General features: G+C 37.8%; 1 protein-coding gene across 1 annotated transcript; it reads right to left on the bottom strand.

Annotated features, from left to right (window-relative positions):
• Positions 1-499: 499 nt before the first annotated feature.
• LOC144663009 (regulatory factor X 4-like) lies at positions 500-15,921 on the bottom strand. The gene is given in 17 exon segments (XM_078523938.1): positions 500-2,299; positions 2,302-2,525; positions 2,651-2,779; positions 3,200-3,317; positions 3,695-3,789; positions 3,907-4,051; positions 4,386-4,444; positions 4,555-4,655; positions 5,039-5,202; positions 5,363-5,440; positions 5,651-5,825; positions 6,251-6,334; positions 7,525-7,586; positions 7,927-8,050; positions 9,118-9,190; positions 12,118-12,177; positions 15,784-15,921. Coding segments are annotated over 16 exon segments (2,244 nt in total). The 5' UTR covers positions 12,134-12,177; positions 15,784-15,921; the 3' UTR covers positions 500-1,702.
• Between the last annotated feature and the right edge of the window lie 1,025 nt (positions 15,922-16,946).

Here is a 16,946-nt window from a genome sequence, read left to right as displayed (position 1 = left end):
TGCATAAAATAAAAGAGAGATGTTTGGTTTGAAGAAAATGTGCCCTCGCATGAAAATAACAGTCGCCGAGAGATTTTTGGAAGACCAGTTCTTTCATTATGCGGTAATGACTTGAGAAGTTCATAAGAAAAGTGAACCACTGATGACGTCAGTGTTCCCTGATAGCCATGTACTGAAACAAGATAGGGGCGCGAGGGATTAGTATGCGTGGGGAGGGGGGGGGGCTTGTTAACATAAATAAATTCAAGGGGTGGGTGGAAGGTTATGAGAAAAGGGTGCTTATTGGAAGGAAAGTGCTAAATCAAATTCTTACTGTGAAGCTCAAGCCCAGTTCCATTTTGTTCCTGAAGCCACGGTCCAAAACTGAAGAAGCGGGTGGAGTCCAGGGAGTTTACTAGCAAGACTTGGGCCGGCGTTGTATTTTTTTTCCAACTTTCAATCTGTTATTGCACAGAAATCTCATCTATGTTTACTTTGCCAATTAAAAGCATGAGGGGTGTCAATGAGCACGTTTCACAATTTTATTGATTCTTTTTATATACACACTTGCTTGACATTAAATTATTTTTTACCCTACCCGTCCTAACATATATTGTCTTGTTTTACAAATTTTATAATATTTAACATTTGAGGAGGTACTTTATACGCTCAGTCTACTTTACGGCAATTGAAAAAGTATTACAATACATTTTGTTTAAGTTTTTAGCCCGCGGTGAGATAAGTATAACTTGCTCTTAACTTGAGAATTAACTTTTATTAAAATTAATTTCCTATGGAATTTATACCCAGTTGTTTAAATAATAGAGTGGAGTTTGTAATGGCTGTCTTTACAAAATCACTGTGTCCCGTGAAAAAAGCTAATTAGAACGAACTGGAAGCAAAAATATGTAACCAGTGAAAAGCGCCATGCGTAGGTTCCGCATATCTGATCGGTGGTTGGCTAAGGGAGGATATCCAAAGATTTGCTTGTGAACATTCGTACACATTTTCCTCAACAAGTCTTAAAGCAAGGCAACCGCCATTATAACATGTTAAAGCCATTTTAAACCCACTCTATAGCTGTTTTTCTTGTTATAGTAATTTAGCCTTTTTAGGCCCAATGGTCAACCGCCATTCTCTCATTGCTTGTCAAGACACATTTAAAAACACAAGCAAATACTCGTTTCTGTAGCAACAAAGTGATACTCAGTTTTGTTTCACAAATGTCATCAGCATATAATTTAAACTATTAATAATTATTGAATACCTATACTTCTTATTGTTTGTCCGATATGTTAAAATAATGTATATATCCCCTACATGTAATTGTATTTCTTTTTACATACATAATCCTGAAAAATTGCGAATATATTAAACCATTAAGCTGTGTCATCATGTCACTTTCAACCCGATCGGAAGAACAATATTTTGACAACAAAATTAAATTTGCAAATCGTGTGAAATTTATGTTTTAAGTCAGGAAATTTAATCCGACTTTCTCATAATTTTAACATAGCATTAAATATGACCCTGTTTACAGAATAACTTAATTATTTTTTTTTTTGCGATACGATAATGAATTATAAATCTAACGTAGTCAGAAACATCATGGACGTAAAGACGACTTAGTTTCAGGCTAAAATGAAACGTATCATGCAAATATTTAGTCTAACCCTACACCTCGATAAACTTAATGATATAACATGCATGATAACGGAATTATCTAATTGCTTAAGATTGCTGGCGCGTAGCTATAGTCCGATCGCACGGGCCGAGTTGGAATGCCGTGATGCATTGCGCCCTGCATGTCAACGAACTCTTCCAGTACATCCGGGTAATACCTCTCGTTGGTGCCACCGCTGACCCCTGACAGCGGATACATGGTGTTTGACGTCATGGCGCCTGGAGGGAACATGTAACTGGAAGGGTAGCTCCGGTCTGACAGAGGGTACTGAGAATAATGCTTCATATGGTCCATTGGCGAGATCCCCCTGTACTCGTAAGCCGCCATGTTGGTTGCGGGGTTCATCATCGTGTAGCCTGAATCCGCCATGCTGGTTTTTGAGCGGACAGCGGTAAACCCGGTTGCATCTGTTGTGTAGCTACTCGACATGTCAAAGTCGCCCATAGCTATCCCGGCGTCAGTTGCGCCCGCAACAGCAAAACTGCTCCCATGATTCATTGAGGGCATCAAGCTACCCTGACTGGACGTGTAGCCATACCGTGCCCCATAATCCCCCGGTGGCGGGTACAAAAAGTGCCCCTGTTCTGGCATCATGGGATATTTACTGATGCTATTGTTGTTGTTATTATTGTTGTTTTTGTTGGTGTTGTGGGCGTCATCGGTGTCATTGGATGCGGGGAGATATCTTGAAATGAGGTGCGCAGCATGGTGGGCGGTGCGGGGCTCCTTTGAGGGGGCACATCTCGAGGGCTCCTGAGGGATCCCAGTGAAGACGAGCTTGAATGTCTTCGTGGTGCAGGCTTTTTAGCGGTTATGGTTCTCGGCCTCACAACGTCCACTTCCATGCTTTCCCTCATAGGCTCTGCAAAAAATATAATTGCATGAGAAGCATTTTCCCTTCATAATCGTAAAACCAAGTATGTAATTAAACAGCTACATTTTTGAAATTTCAGTGACAACTAGTTCGGAAGTAAATGAAGTACCAACCTTCTAGGGCGTTTGTCTCCTTGTTTGCGCGGACGTAGGGCTGCGGCGACATTTCATCAATGTTGTTGTGGTTTTCAACAGTGTAAAGGATGTAATCTTCAAGCAGCATGTGCAGTAGGTGAAATGAGCCTGCGAAAAATCAGCAAACGGTCAACAAAACGTAGTTCTGAAACGTAAGGCTTTAAAAAATAAAAATGCTAGGAGACGTTTGCACGCAGGATAAAACACAACGGAAAGGCGAAAAACAAATTGTAACGGCGTAAGAAATATCATCAATGGACAGAACTCGAATTTAATACTCGAGTCTTGAATGGATGTTTCACTGTTATTTTAAAGTATAGAGGAGGTAATTTCAGTTGACAGCCAAGAATATAGTGGAAATGAAAAAAATAATGCGATCTAGCCCCGTATGAATGAATGAATGAGTGAATAACTTTATTAACGTGTCTAAAAATGTTTCGCTGAGGGGAAAGTCCCCATTTGTTACTTGACAAATGGCAGGGTTCAAAAATAGCGAAAATTAAAGCGTTTTGATGTAGATAATCTTACCAAAGCTGTGGGCACTGTGCAATGTTAGCTCCCGCACAATTTTGATGCTAAAGAAGGACCACTTTAGAAGGAAATCTTTTGAGCACTCCTTGTACGTTTTGCCTGTCTTCTCCACTTGCTAAAATGAGAGGAAAAATGATTAAAACAAAATACATACAAAGTGTTATCTAGCTGAGAGCTGAAAGCGCTGGGTAATTCTATTTCGCTTCTACTTTACTCAGGAGCCCATCAGCTCCTGCTTAAGTTTACTCTACTTTGTGCCATTTTTGCACCCCATACACAATGGCAAGAAATGACGGGAAATGGCAGAGAATGGCGCGAAAATCCCGCAAACTGGCTATCACACTGTCTACCAGTTGTTTGAATGTAAGTTTCTTTCTATTTTTTTCTGTGGAGTACCTGTAAACTAGATGGAAGCTAGGATAGTATATTTCACATTAGATAAAGCCTCTTTATCTCTTTTTCTGTGTTTTCTTAGACTTTGCCAGTACTCACCTTTAAAACACAGCGGTTGACCAGATTAGAAGCCCACTCAGCGTACTGATCAATTGTAGCTTGTTGATCAAGGAGCTGGGTAAACTCTTTATAATCTGTAAATGAAAAAAGTAAATCAGTCAAATTCTTCTGTTAAAACACAACTCATCCAACTCTGAAATTAAATGCACCGAATCAGTGTACAAACCGGACAAACCGGTTTGTTCACATACGTTCGTTCACTACTTCGTAGTCCTCCTCCACCGACTGGCTGAAGGTCCACAAAGCCTGACGGGCAATTCCTTCGAAGTCAATTTGTTTCCAGTCGTTCAGCATTTGCGACACAGGCTCTGCACTGTGTAGTACTGTTCGGGCGGCCTGGGAACGAAGGAACAAATCGTAAACTCGATATTTATTAAAATAAAAGAATAAACAAAGTCACACAAGTTTCCGGGAGAAAAGAATTGTCATGTGAATAGCGAACGGAATTAGATTTACATTTAGCAACTAATACAAGTTTATAGTCGTAGAAAAATACACTTTTATTCTCCGTTCTTTACTTGGAATAACAAAAAAAAAAACGTTAAAAGCTTCACATCGTCACGAAAAGATAGGTCAAGATTAACATCTTGGATTCAATATTTCCAGTGCTCAACGTAAATCAAAGTCAGTGATGCTTTAAATAAAATAACATTCGGTTTCTCAGTCATACCTGAGCGAGGTGTGTAAGAGAGGTTTGCCTTCGCAGCGAGTGAGAAAAGTTCTTGGCAACTGAAAACACAATAAAGTAAACAATATTCAGTGTTATACATTTACAAACATTCAGACAGATGAGATAAAGAAAAACATTTAAACACACGAATACTGGCATTTTCTCTTACCTGCTAATTTCTTCGTCTGCAAGGGTTCCGGCAAATGGGATAACGATTCTGTTAACCATTCATCGAGCTGTTGTGCAAACTGACGGATTGCTTGGGTCAAACTGCAAAGGTGCGAGACATAAATATCAGTATAAGTCTTCGTTTATGACGACCATGTCATTTTTATGGATTTTTTAGTCTTTACTAGCTCACTACAGCTTAAGCTTATCCTCGCTTCTCAAGTAAAATGATACAGAAGTTGACAAATAAAAAAAAAACGCTGGGGTGATTTGACGAAAAGACGCATCGCCGTTTGGCGGAGAAATTATGTGAAATAAACCTTTGATAAAGATAGCTGTGTCGCAGTTTGGAGATAAAGCGCGCGAATTCGAAAAGGGCGAATAATGGCATTGCTAAAGTTTGCAGAAAAGTGCGCGAAATGAACCAACTGTTTGTCATTTACGATATGAAGGTAAGAAATTTTCAGACTAGCAAAACATCATACCTTGCTGGTAAAGGCTGGAGAGTTCCTGGGATTAAAACACCGCTGATTGCTTTGTATAGGATGACGTCACATTGGCCAATCAGCTCCACGACTTCGCTGGAACCCAGGACTTCTAGCATGTGGCTGGGCATTCCCTGCCAGAAGTGAACTAAGAAGTTCTGAACCTGGGATTGAAAAAAAAAAAATGTTAACAATTACTTAGACACAAAGTTTTTTTTCAAAAAAAAAATTTAAAAAAAAAATTTTTTCTTTGCATTTCCGTATGATTACGTATACATTACAAAGATGATTACGGCATAAATCATGCTGTACTAAGTGACGTACCTCTCCAAAGTTTGCTCGTAAGATTGTGTCCAGTATTCTTTGACAGTGAGCTCGGTACATGATGAGAAAAGTCTTCACCTGTGTAGAAAAATGCTATTAGTTAACAGTGCATCTTGAAACCTCATCTATTCATTTTTACCGTCAAAGAAGCTCTACATGGGCTAGCGTGAAGCCTCCCTGATAAGATTAACCTTAAACGTATTACCGGATTGAAAAAAAAAACACTAAAGCGAAATGAACAGTATCTTTTTTGAATAAACTTTTATGTTTGCAACAAGTTTCACTCACCTTCTCATGTGGCACATCCTCAGGTAGGTTAAGTTTGCTGGGCTTAGGGAAGTCAGGCAATAGCGTCCCTCCAGGTGCCGCTGTTACGCAAGAGTTGGTCCCATGACCGGTCTTATGGACCGAGTGCCCCTGGATCCTCTCATCTGAGTCAGTCTTGCTGTAGGATTGGCTGAAACTGAAATAATATTATCTTTGGTAAATAAGTTTGGCTGTGAATCGAAAGCCACGTGTAACCACCCCAATAAAAGCTACCAAACAGTGCGTTCATGAGATACTGTTTATTATATATGCTGTACAAGGTAGTTCTAACTTTTAAGTATGTGTATGAAACCCTTGTGTGTAACCATTCAAATGAAAGGTACTGAGCAGTTCTTTCACGTAGTACTGTTTATTATAATCTACCAGGTGATTTAAACTTTTAAGTCTGTGAATAAAACCCTAGTGTGTGACTACTCGAATGAAAGCTCCCGAGTGGAAGTTTCATGTGTTGTTGTTTGTCTTGGGATATTTTGTAAAAAAAAATGTAAGACTTTTTGCCTGTGCTAAACCAGAGCGCTCTTTTCTCATTTAATATGCGTGCATAAGAACTGAATAGCTTACCCAGTGTTACTTTGTCTCGCTGCATTACAGACAGTATCGTGATAAGGCGAACTTGATTTTATTGTGATTCCATAGTAGTGATACCTGAAAATAAAGAAACCATCTGTTAAAAAAGTTCACTGGTTCCATTTTTAAATCTCTTTTTGCTCATATGCAATGCTTGCGTAACTGTCCTTATAGTCATTTTTCGTTATAAAGCCATTGTATTTCCGTTAAGTATTACAATTTAGTTATTCCTTTCTAAAAATATACGAAGTTTGAGAATTATTTGTTTGCTATTATCTGTTTTTTCAATGGCTTGTTTTGTTGCTGTGCCTGAGCTATTGAGTTGAAAAGATTCTTTTATTTGAATGTAGATGTGTGTCCCGTTTGTTTCAAGCTTGATATTTGTATCTTGATATTCGTACTCTCACGAAAACGTGATTCGCATCACCTTGAACTTGGAATTATTTTTTACAATTCTAATGAAAACAAAAGATAATTGCGAAGTCCTGACATCATGGGAAAATTTTGACCTTATTATTTATTAAGTGGGTCACTTTTTTGATATCATTTACACCCGTTCACCGTGTGGTTTAATTTTGTGTTTTGTCTTTCACGTACTTTCAGAAGCTATTATAATCATTTTCAAAGATACATTTTATGCTGAAAGTCACACCTTTGTTATCGATCACGCTAAGCAACCGAACATTTTCAACGCCAACGCAGAAATACTTTCAATCTTCACCAGTTCCCGGAAAATACGCTTATTTTAACAAAAGCGTTGATTGTTGGTATTCAATTTGTGCTCTATGAAGGGTGACAATTTGTTCTCACTTTTTTTCGCGAACACAGATTCGAACAAAAGAGTATCGATGTTTTTTATAAGTTACTGGAATGTTAACCACGCATTTAGGAGAAAACAATGACTGAAAAAGTTAACGGCTACCATTGTGCTACCATGTGTTTACAGAAAGAGTGTTACGAAAATAACTTTCCCCCCCCCCCCCCTAAAAAGGGAAAAAAGTGTTTAAATGTTGCCAGATAAGGGATTTGTCTGTAAAGTCTTAAACATTTATTGGTATTTCAGGCTTGAAACATGTCATTTTTGTTCCCTTACAATAGAATCCGCAAGTTTAATGTTACCGTGGAAATAATGCTTTTCAACCACTAGGGGTGTGATTATTCTAAACCTATTCTTAGAATTTCCGGACCATATTGCACCAAACAATTTCTGTTATAAATAACGCAATACAGATCGCCCCCATATTTCTGTCACTAGATCCAATACTTACTTCGATTGACCACGTGTTCCGAGTCTTCTGGTTTTTAAATTTGGAAAGGTGTGTCGAATTATCTAAAGAAAGAAAGAAAAAAAAAGCTCAATGAGTTTGTCATTTCAAATTCTTCCTTTTTAATTAGGCTGGCCATAGCGACCTATGTGGGTAGAAACATGAAATGTATTTGTATGCAGTTTTGTTTCAAAACATGTTGTTTTCAAGTTGCTACTTCAATGTTTTGTTTCATTCTTCGTGGGAGTCCGTAGCGATATCTCATTGTGGTTCAAAGAGTAGCAGCCATATCGGCTTCACGTGATGTTTTAAGGATTGTCAGGTATCGCAAAAAATACCACGAAATAAATTCGGATATATAAAAAAGACGTTTTGAAGGATGTTGTTTTAAAATGTTGCACTTACCTTGCCAAAGCTGGCAGCATTTACTGGAGCCAAGTTGTTCTTTTCACAGAAGTCCAAATAATGAGAGTATAAAGCGCTTCGGGGCAAACTAACACCCTCAGAGACTTCGTAATTTTCATTTAACCTGCATATCAAACAAAATTACTGCTTAAGTAAACCGCTTAAAAGACATAAAACAATGCGCACACCATTTTGCCGGGTTATTTTACCACCCTAACGCCCCTCAGTCCATAAGCGACAGTTTTAAAAACCGGCTGAAAGACATCAAAACAAAGCGTACACCATTTTGGGTTATTTTACCGCCCAAACGCCCTTGACTCTTTTTGACAGTTTTAAGAAAAACCCTGGTGAAACATATGGCCGGAAATGGTTAAACTTTACCACATTGGTAAACAGTATAACCTGGGAAAAATTATTGTTGTGCGTGAGTAAGTGCAATTTGTGAAAAATGCAGAAAAGTTAAATCCTTTGTTTGTCAACAATAAAACATCTTCGTCAGTTCGTAAGTTATTTGACTTTTAATTCTCACTTCTGTAAAAACAGTTTGTATTTAAACAGTTCATCAGTGAAACAGTTTAAAGCCAGAAAACGTTTTTTTTAATAAGTTGATGTTGCAGTGTTTTCCAGTGCTGAATATTTTTTAGTCATTGGAATATTATTTTTGTTTCGAGTATCTCAATCAAAACTGCCGATCTGTATGTTTGATCCCTTTAATGGATAATTTACAATGTGCCGCTTCAGTAATTGCTATTTGAACAGTGAAATTTACGCCGTAGATGATATTAACACAATAGCAACAGGTTGCTGTATTTAGTACTCTGTGTCACAATAGAATTAAATATGCATACTTTACTCCCTTTACTCAACTGGTACTTCCTGCTTAATTTGTTTTCAGTTGCATTCTGCTCTGTTTTTCGCTACCAGCTAATGGCCAACCCTTTTAAATAACAAGGTCAAGTTGCTCTTAAAATAAAGCCAAATTAAAGTGGAACGCCACCTTAATACGACCACCCTAATAATACAACCTGCTTTTGCTAGACCGTTGTAGCGGTCTGATAAACAGGTCCAGTCCTTACTAAACCAAGCCTGCAAGCAGGCTCTCCGCGCGAAAGCCGCTGCTCGCAGGAGAGCTTGCTTGGAGGCCGTGAAAGTAAACCGGCTATATTAAGTCAATAAACGTCATGTACATACCACTGAATTGTCAACGGTGATTGTAGCTTGCTGTGAGAGACGTAATGGCTGCTCGCGTATATTGTTTGTTGACCTGCAAAGAGAACGGTTTGCGTGAAATAAAAACCTTTTTTCTTCAGTTAATCATACATTAGCATAACTCAATTAAGACACTTGTAAATGCCTTAGGCGACAAACGTATTTTTCATTCAGTTTGCAAACTAAAATCCTCAGTGATATATACATATGAAAAGATCAGAATTGATCTCTGCAATCCGTGGCATGTTTTTTTTATTTTCATTATTTTACAAAGACATTTTCATTCGATGTCACTTCGATCTTGCTGTAGCAATTTCGAGTGATTTATGTCTCGGATCATGGGTTCAATTAAATCTCTACCGTAACATTTTGGCAGTCTTCCAGTCTCATTTATTTCTTTTCTTTGAAGAACAAACTGGAAATTTTTTTTGTGTGTTAGTTCCGAAAATCAATTGAAGATAAAGAACAAAAGAATCACACCTAAGGCTTGAAAATGCGCATAAATTCGTGGAAAGACAGAATGTTTTACAGATGCTTCAAACTCTATTCTAACTTTCAACACGGAACTTTGATTTCAAAACAAAGACCTTCGAGACTACTGATTAAGCCAAAGAAAGCGAAGTTCACATTTTTGGGCAGAATTGAGGTCTTTGTAAGTTGTAAACAGGACAGCGTGTAGGCTTTTCTTTCATTGTGAGTGGATCGTGTTTTTCTATATGTAATCTGCTCACGTGTCATGTACAGCAGGTCATTAATACATGCAAGTTAACCGTCATTTTCACAGATCATTCTCACAGGTGACCAATCAAGGAACACGTTTCACGAAAAAGAAGCCAACAAAGTGCGAACTGCGTGAAAATTTCCATTGATTTTCATGGAATGAAATTTCTCTCTTTCTCAGCAATAAAACGTCTTTGTGAGTGAATAATTAGCGTTTGTAGAAGTTCAGTTATAATTCTAGTGCTTGTGGTAGCTTAAACATGCCTCCGTTTATTCAAAAAAACCTTGACTTTATTGATTTCTAAAGTTGTATATTTTAGAGCTCTTTCTGTTAGAAATCGATATTTATGTCAGTTAACTATTCTTTTTTCCCCGAATATTCTAACTCAAGTTGTTTTTTTATAGTTTGATAGACTTGAGAATTATGGTATTTACACGCAAAATATTCTAACATTGGAAATTGATTGTCACAGAGAGTCGTCATAAATAAATAAGAGAATTAAACTATCGATAGTTTTATTTTTATAATCAGCTAGTTTTATTTGTCAAGTTTTTCTTGGCCAAGGTACGTTTTTTCTGACAAGATAGCTGAGTAAATGAACGACAATGTCTTGTATTGTAGTGATTTTGTTGAAGGTCGAATTTGGGCGTAAATTTACTCGAAATTATTCACTTTCCATTGCTAGTTCATAAAGTCGTTCATGTTTACATCTATAATTTTCCCAACGGAAACAACACATTCAATACAGTGGGCCCATTAATTTTGAAGAAATACGTTTAAATGTTGTTTTTATAACTGAAGAGAAATACCTCCGAAAAGCGCGTCTCAGAAGTTTCTCTTAAAACTCCAAAATGAAAAATGAAACTTAATCGAATTGAATTAATCGAAAGGTATTTAATCAAATAAACACCATATTTTAATTAGGGAAAGTTATGAATTGTTTAGCCACTTGAAATACAGTAAATAACTTGACAAGTAAAATGTGGACTCACTGACGTGCATACAATTCTTATTATCAAAACTTTTGAAAAGTTACATCACGGAGTGTTGAATGTTCTACGGTCCACTAACTCGGGGCCAATCCAATCCTCCGAAAGAACCGCTTGTCAATTTCTTGTCAATTTCGTACCCATTTGTTTTAGATACAGGTGTAAATGAATTTCACAAAGTTCCACTTTAATTTATGACTTCAGTGACCTTGATTCGTTTCAGCAAAGACGAGTTTGAGGCCACATGCCTGTTTCTTAAAAGAACAAAGGAGACTTAAAGCAATTTTATAATAACTATTGTCTTCATGGTTTCGCTTCGCTGACCGCCAATCAGATTTCGATCACTAATTGATGGCACGCGCTACTCTTTACAAAAGAGTTCGTAATTTACATTTTAGCCGAAGAGCGTCTTAAATCACAGCAAGTTTTCTTTGATCTTTTGGTCGAGTTTGAACAGTTTCTGGTGGTGAAATTAACAAGATATGCTCACAGTTCAAGGAAAGCAAGTTTAATGGTTAACTTCATGAATTGTTCCCCGTATAACTCCCTACTTACTTTCCGCGGTTAAGAATTTCAAAGTTATTAAAGTTTGCTACGATCGATAAAACAAAGATAGCGACAAGAAATTTGCTTAATTCAGACTGGCCACTGTCTGGTTTTGTAACGATCCGAGATAAAATTAACCCTAAATAGCAGCAAATAATTACTTTGTTTAACAACTATGGACTATAATTTCAAAACATCTTCGCATTTTCTGTCAAATTGCTGTGTGTTTTAAACGCTTTCAGACTTAGCTCCGCCGTACATACACTTTATTTACCCTTTCGAGTGCATATTTGATCGACTGTCCTCGAAATACAGCTAGCGTAAATTCGCGAATTTTCAGTTCTGCAAAGAAATTTTTGCCAGTCATTGGAAGAGTATATTACAGTCTCTTAAACAAATGAGAGTGCGCTAAAGTATTAAGGCGTTAAGGTAAAAGAGCGAAAACAGTTGTTCGCGTGATTGGGTATGTACAGAAGTTAGCTGTGTGACTGTAGCAGACACTGTGAAGGCAAGTTCTACTTGTGGCTCATAGAAACCGCGCAAAAACGTGCATTTTAATCAGCTGCAGTGTTAATCTTGGTTCATCTGCATGCCTTAGGCACTGCCATGCTAACAGAATTACGTTTTGCAGCTAGGAGATAATTACAGCTTGCACATAGAAAGTGATAATTACATAGCTACGCGAAGGAGGAAAAAAGAACAAATACTTCAAACTATTTCACATACCTGACCCACGAGGCATTGTGATCGCAATGATTCCACTTTTCCAAATCTCTTTTCCAACGTCTGCAAGAAAATCAGTTTTAACAAATGCTGTAGTTCTGCTTTCTCTTACTGCAAGCGTTGCACTGAGCCGTTGCGCCCGACGAGCGGTGTTTTTAAACGGGGGTTTTGTTTATACGCTGTGGTTGTTAACAAAGTTTTGTAATTTGCGTTTAACCGCCCATCTCCTGGGATCTGCGAGCCTAGCAGTTCATATACAGAAAAGCACGGCTATCAAGAACTCCCAATGCGACACTGTGGGATAAGAACTGCAGTCGTGTCTTAGTTACGAGGTACAGAGACAATAGCTTACATTGTTCGGAGCCTAGCGTGGTTTGCTTAAGGCGCGTGTGTCAGAGACTATTGTCAATTGTCATTCAGTTAATTGCTCTGTGGCTACAAGATATACAACCATAGATTGTGGCACGCGTGAACAATTAATTCGGACACTCGCCACGTGCCACGATAAGCATTGTCATAAACTAGAAGACATGATCCTCTTCGTGGAGTGGAAATTTATCAGCGACTTTAGGAGCGTCGCGATTCGCGAAAAATAATAGCTTGCGCCTGGCTAAGGCGCCAGCTCTGCGCTATTTTCATTGTTTTTTGTGTGTTTTTGTTATGAGCAGATCCGTGTTACTTTTAACTTAATTTCAGTTTAATGACCGTTGAGTTTTTTTAACTTTGCATTCAACAGCTGGTTAAGCGAATCTCATTGTCTTGCTTTGTATGGAGTAAAAGAGTCGGACACAGGTGTTTGCCATTAGTTCAACGTCTTATCGTCTCCGTTAAACACGCTTGCTGTAATATCAAAAACGCGCGTGCTAACAAAACTGAATAACATGCTTGCTTTGCGAAGAGCGAGAAGCTTGAACACGAGACATCGAGGCGCTCCTTTGATAATAATCTATAATAAGCCTACTTTACAATGAAAATTTGGAATGAAATTTAAAGAGGACAGAAATGTTGCAACATGTTTGAAAAAATAGGAGAAAATTAACGTCTGACACGAGTTTTGCGACGAGGAGCATAATCCGAACCGAGAGAGATTGGAACCGAGAAAGGAAGGTGTCATTTTCGGCCCCTTATCGACTTGTTTACAAGCAGAAGAAGGAGATCTTTTGTTTTCTACAGGAGTCAACATCGCAAAAAACAAGAACGCGAAGAAACGGTCAACGTTCGTTACGCTGCTGGAAGCCAAACAAGTTCGTTAAATTTTATATCTCGAGTATTTGCAAACGAGAAGATCGTTGGTGGGGTAAAATCTAACTGTCGAATTATCCATAACTTTCTTTGACCTTCGTTTGAAAATTTCCACCAATCACTGATATCCAACGCCTGTATACTCCTCACTACAGCCTTTCTCCTTTCTATTTGCATATCAATGTCGAGCATGAGAAAATTTGTTTCATTTCTATACCACCAAGCTTGTATTACCTATTGTGCCCTGGTGAAGAGTTGGGACCAGTAGCTAGGCAATGGCTTACGAATCAGCTGGAACGCACGTGTTGATCTACCAATAATCGCCAAGAAAGCAGTAGAACCTTTGATCGCACAAGGAATAGAACGTTCGATCTTAGACTCGGTGAAACGTTCTAATTCGAGTTAAATAGAAGATTTAATCTCGAATAAGATGGGACTTCAATGTAGAGCCTTCCGTGCAGTCGAATTAACAAGTGTAGAATCGAATCTTTGATCGCGAAGGCAATAGAATTGTTGATCTAAAAGCAATAGAATTACCTAACGCAAAAGCAAATATATCAATAGAGTCGTTTAGCACACATTTTTCTTTTGTACTCGGGCAATAATCTGGAAAAGAAGTGTGAAAAATCATTTACCAACACGTTATGTTCACCATGATGCGCGCAATTAAATCCGTGCGTCAGAGCGAGTCAAAATCAAACGCAGAGATTCAGTCAGCGATGAATGCTAGAAAAACTTTGAAAAGTTTACCAACGTGCTGTTTTCAGGTTTAGTGCGTGTCGCTGTTTTATACGTTTTACAAAGTTATCCACGTTTGAAGCCAACAAGTATTTGCTCATCCATCCACATTGCGCATTGAAATTAAACTCGGTGGGAACTTTACTGACTCCACAAATACAAATACGAACATGATCAAATCAGGGCTTTTGTTTATGTGCGCTAACTTATAAACATTTTGGCGCCCGAGACTTGACATGTTTAAAAACTTCCTTTATTAGGGTCGCCCAAGAATTAACATACATAAAAACTTCCTTTATTAGGGAACAAAATGGTGTTCCGGTAGTAAACCACTAAAAAGCATAGCGATTAAAAAGCCAGCTTAAAACAGCGTGCGTCCGTGAAAAACCATTGAATTGCACTTGTTTAAATCGAAACTGTATCCGGCCAAATATTTATAAAATGATTTATTGAGGAAAGACCTATTTAAAATAAATAAAATCCCTAAACAGGCTATTTTCTAGCACTGAAATTTCTACAATTGTTTGCCCTTGTGAAGAAACAGCTCTAAATTATCGGAAATTAAAAAATTAAATTATATTGTAATTTTTTGTTGATGAATTATCATTTGAAGATATCCAATTTTGTGTATCATCTTTTAGGAGACATTTTGTTGCTGATTCGCTGAGTTAAGTTTAAATTTTCAGCTTTGATTATAAACCACGTTCAAAGGAACTGCAAATAGAGGTACAATCGACATTTGATTGAATTTAAAATGTAGGAGAAACGCAATTCGCGAGAGAAGTATCTTTGTAGAGTCGTGCAAAGTAGGAGATGTACTCTGTAACTAGGTTGAAAAATTTCTATGAAATTAAATCCCCACTATACAATAGGTAACGATTGGAAAGCCAATATATTTCTTCCATAAGACTTGAGTGTTTTCGTAATTTGGTACATTTCATTTTCGGAAAGCGATAGCTTGCTCATTTCAAGGCAAGACATTGAGTAAAGTTTAGAGGCTCAGTATATCGCAAGGTTTTACCGACATTAGGAAAATGTGAAAGCATGAATTCGATAGTTTCAACCTTAGAATAAAAACAGTTGCGTACTACGCCAAAAAACTGTAGCATTGAACGATCGATCAGTAGATGACAAAGTCCTGTAATGGTTAATTTAATTTCGAATGGCTACTTGTGGTCCAACTTGAATTAGCCTCCTATACTCAGGTCACTTGTCCCCTACAACTTATTACCTAAGAAGTTATTTTCCAATTCTGTCTCAGTGCTGCAACTATTCCGACATCGTGGATGTTAGTTTAGAAAACCCATACATGTAGACTTCCAAAATCTTTTCCTTTGCGAAAGAAAATTGAAATCGAAAAGCTCAGTTGTGTTGATCGACGACTCGCACGTAGAAATTCAAATCGCTCGTCGTAGCTAAAATAACAACCTCGCGCGCTGGGGAGTTACCCTTCACAATAGTTCTGTGATCTGTAAAATAAGCCCGTAGCCGAGCAAAGACTCAACTCTTTGGGATAGAAACCTAAAACAACGATCGTTCACTGGCAAAATTCTATGGAAGCCAACAGAAGTATGCCTTCTTTGATATTTCTATGCAACCGAACGGACGTGCGGAGGCAAGGGGGTATAAATCGGTCTCCCTAAGTTACAAATCTTTGGGTGCTCAGTTGCTAGTCAAAGTGCGTCTTACCTCAGTTAAAACAGAGAGAATTTTCTGTCACCGGGAAAAAAACTTCCGTCCAAATCCTGATACAACTTCAAGGTGAGTGCCACAATGAGAGATCTCCAAGTCACTCCTTCGAAAACATGACTTGTTATTTTAGGTTTCTGTTTTATGCCCCTCTTTTGTAATTCAAGTTAAACAATAAGATCTGGATCCTTCATTCTATATTTACAATTTTGATTGACAGTTTGAGTTTTCTTGACGAGAAAAACGCATATTGGAAGTTCTCCACCTTTGTGGTGCCCGCAGAATACAATAGACTGCTAATTCTGCTTTCAAAACTGCATGCCGCTCTTGAAGTTTAAATATCCATGGATATTTTAAAAGACCTTGAACCCTGGGAAACATAAGTCTTAATTCGCGCATGCACGGCATAATGTTCCAAGTCACTCAAAAGAGATCAATCTTCTTTCGACTTCTTCTGATTGCAATAAGACTTGTTCAAGTTTCGTGAAAAAAATCCGTAAAAGGAATTCAAACACGTCGTGCCAATTTTGTGTTAGCTCAGCTATAAAAAAGACGATTTTTTAAAATGCGCTTATGAATATTAAGTATGTGATGTAAGCTTTATTTTTTTGTCTTTCTCCAATGCGCTTTCGTGGCAATTGTCTTGTGATTTTGCGATGCGAAATTTATTTAAAAAAAGTGTGTGTTATTCCCTCGTAAAATTATATTCCCCTTCTAAAGTTGATTTTCGCGTGCGGTTGTCCGCGCATGTTTTGTGTGTATTTCTCCCTGGGGCAAGTTATAATGCATTCTATGAACATGTGCTGACGAGATAAAGGCTTGCAACGAAACAACAATTGATCATCCAGTCAAAAAGAAAAGAAAAGCTTTATTTCTGCGATTATATACAGAGTTTTAACAATTGGATCAGGAGTTAGGCTCGGTTACCGTGTTTCAAACGGACAAAAACTGTTTCGTGGTTCATTAACGCATGTAGTTCCGAACCCGTTTGCCGAAATTCAAAGAGCATGATACATTATGCGTTTGTAGTACGTATTTCTATTTTCATATTCTGTGTGCATCGTTCCCATGTAGGCGTTGTTTCTTAGCAGGGTACCATGGAATCAGAAATACCCCTCGAAAAAATCTTATTCTCCTATTCAATGTCACACTGACTGAGCCAT

This window comes from Oculina patagonica, chromosome 8 (assembly GCF_052425735.1).
Source record: "Oculina patagonica isolate OP01 chromosome 8, crgOcupat, whole genome shotgun sequence".
NCBI lineage: Eukaryota > Metazoa > Cnidaria > Anthozoa > Scleractinia > Oculinidae > Oculina > Oculina patagonica.
The sequence above is the reverse complement of the archived record's forward strand: the minus strand, read 5'-3'. Positions and strand labels throughout refer to the sequence as shown.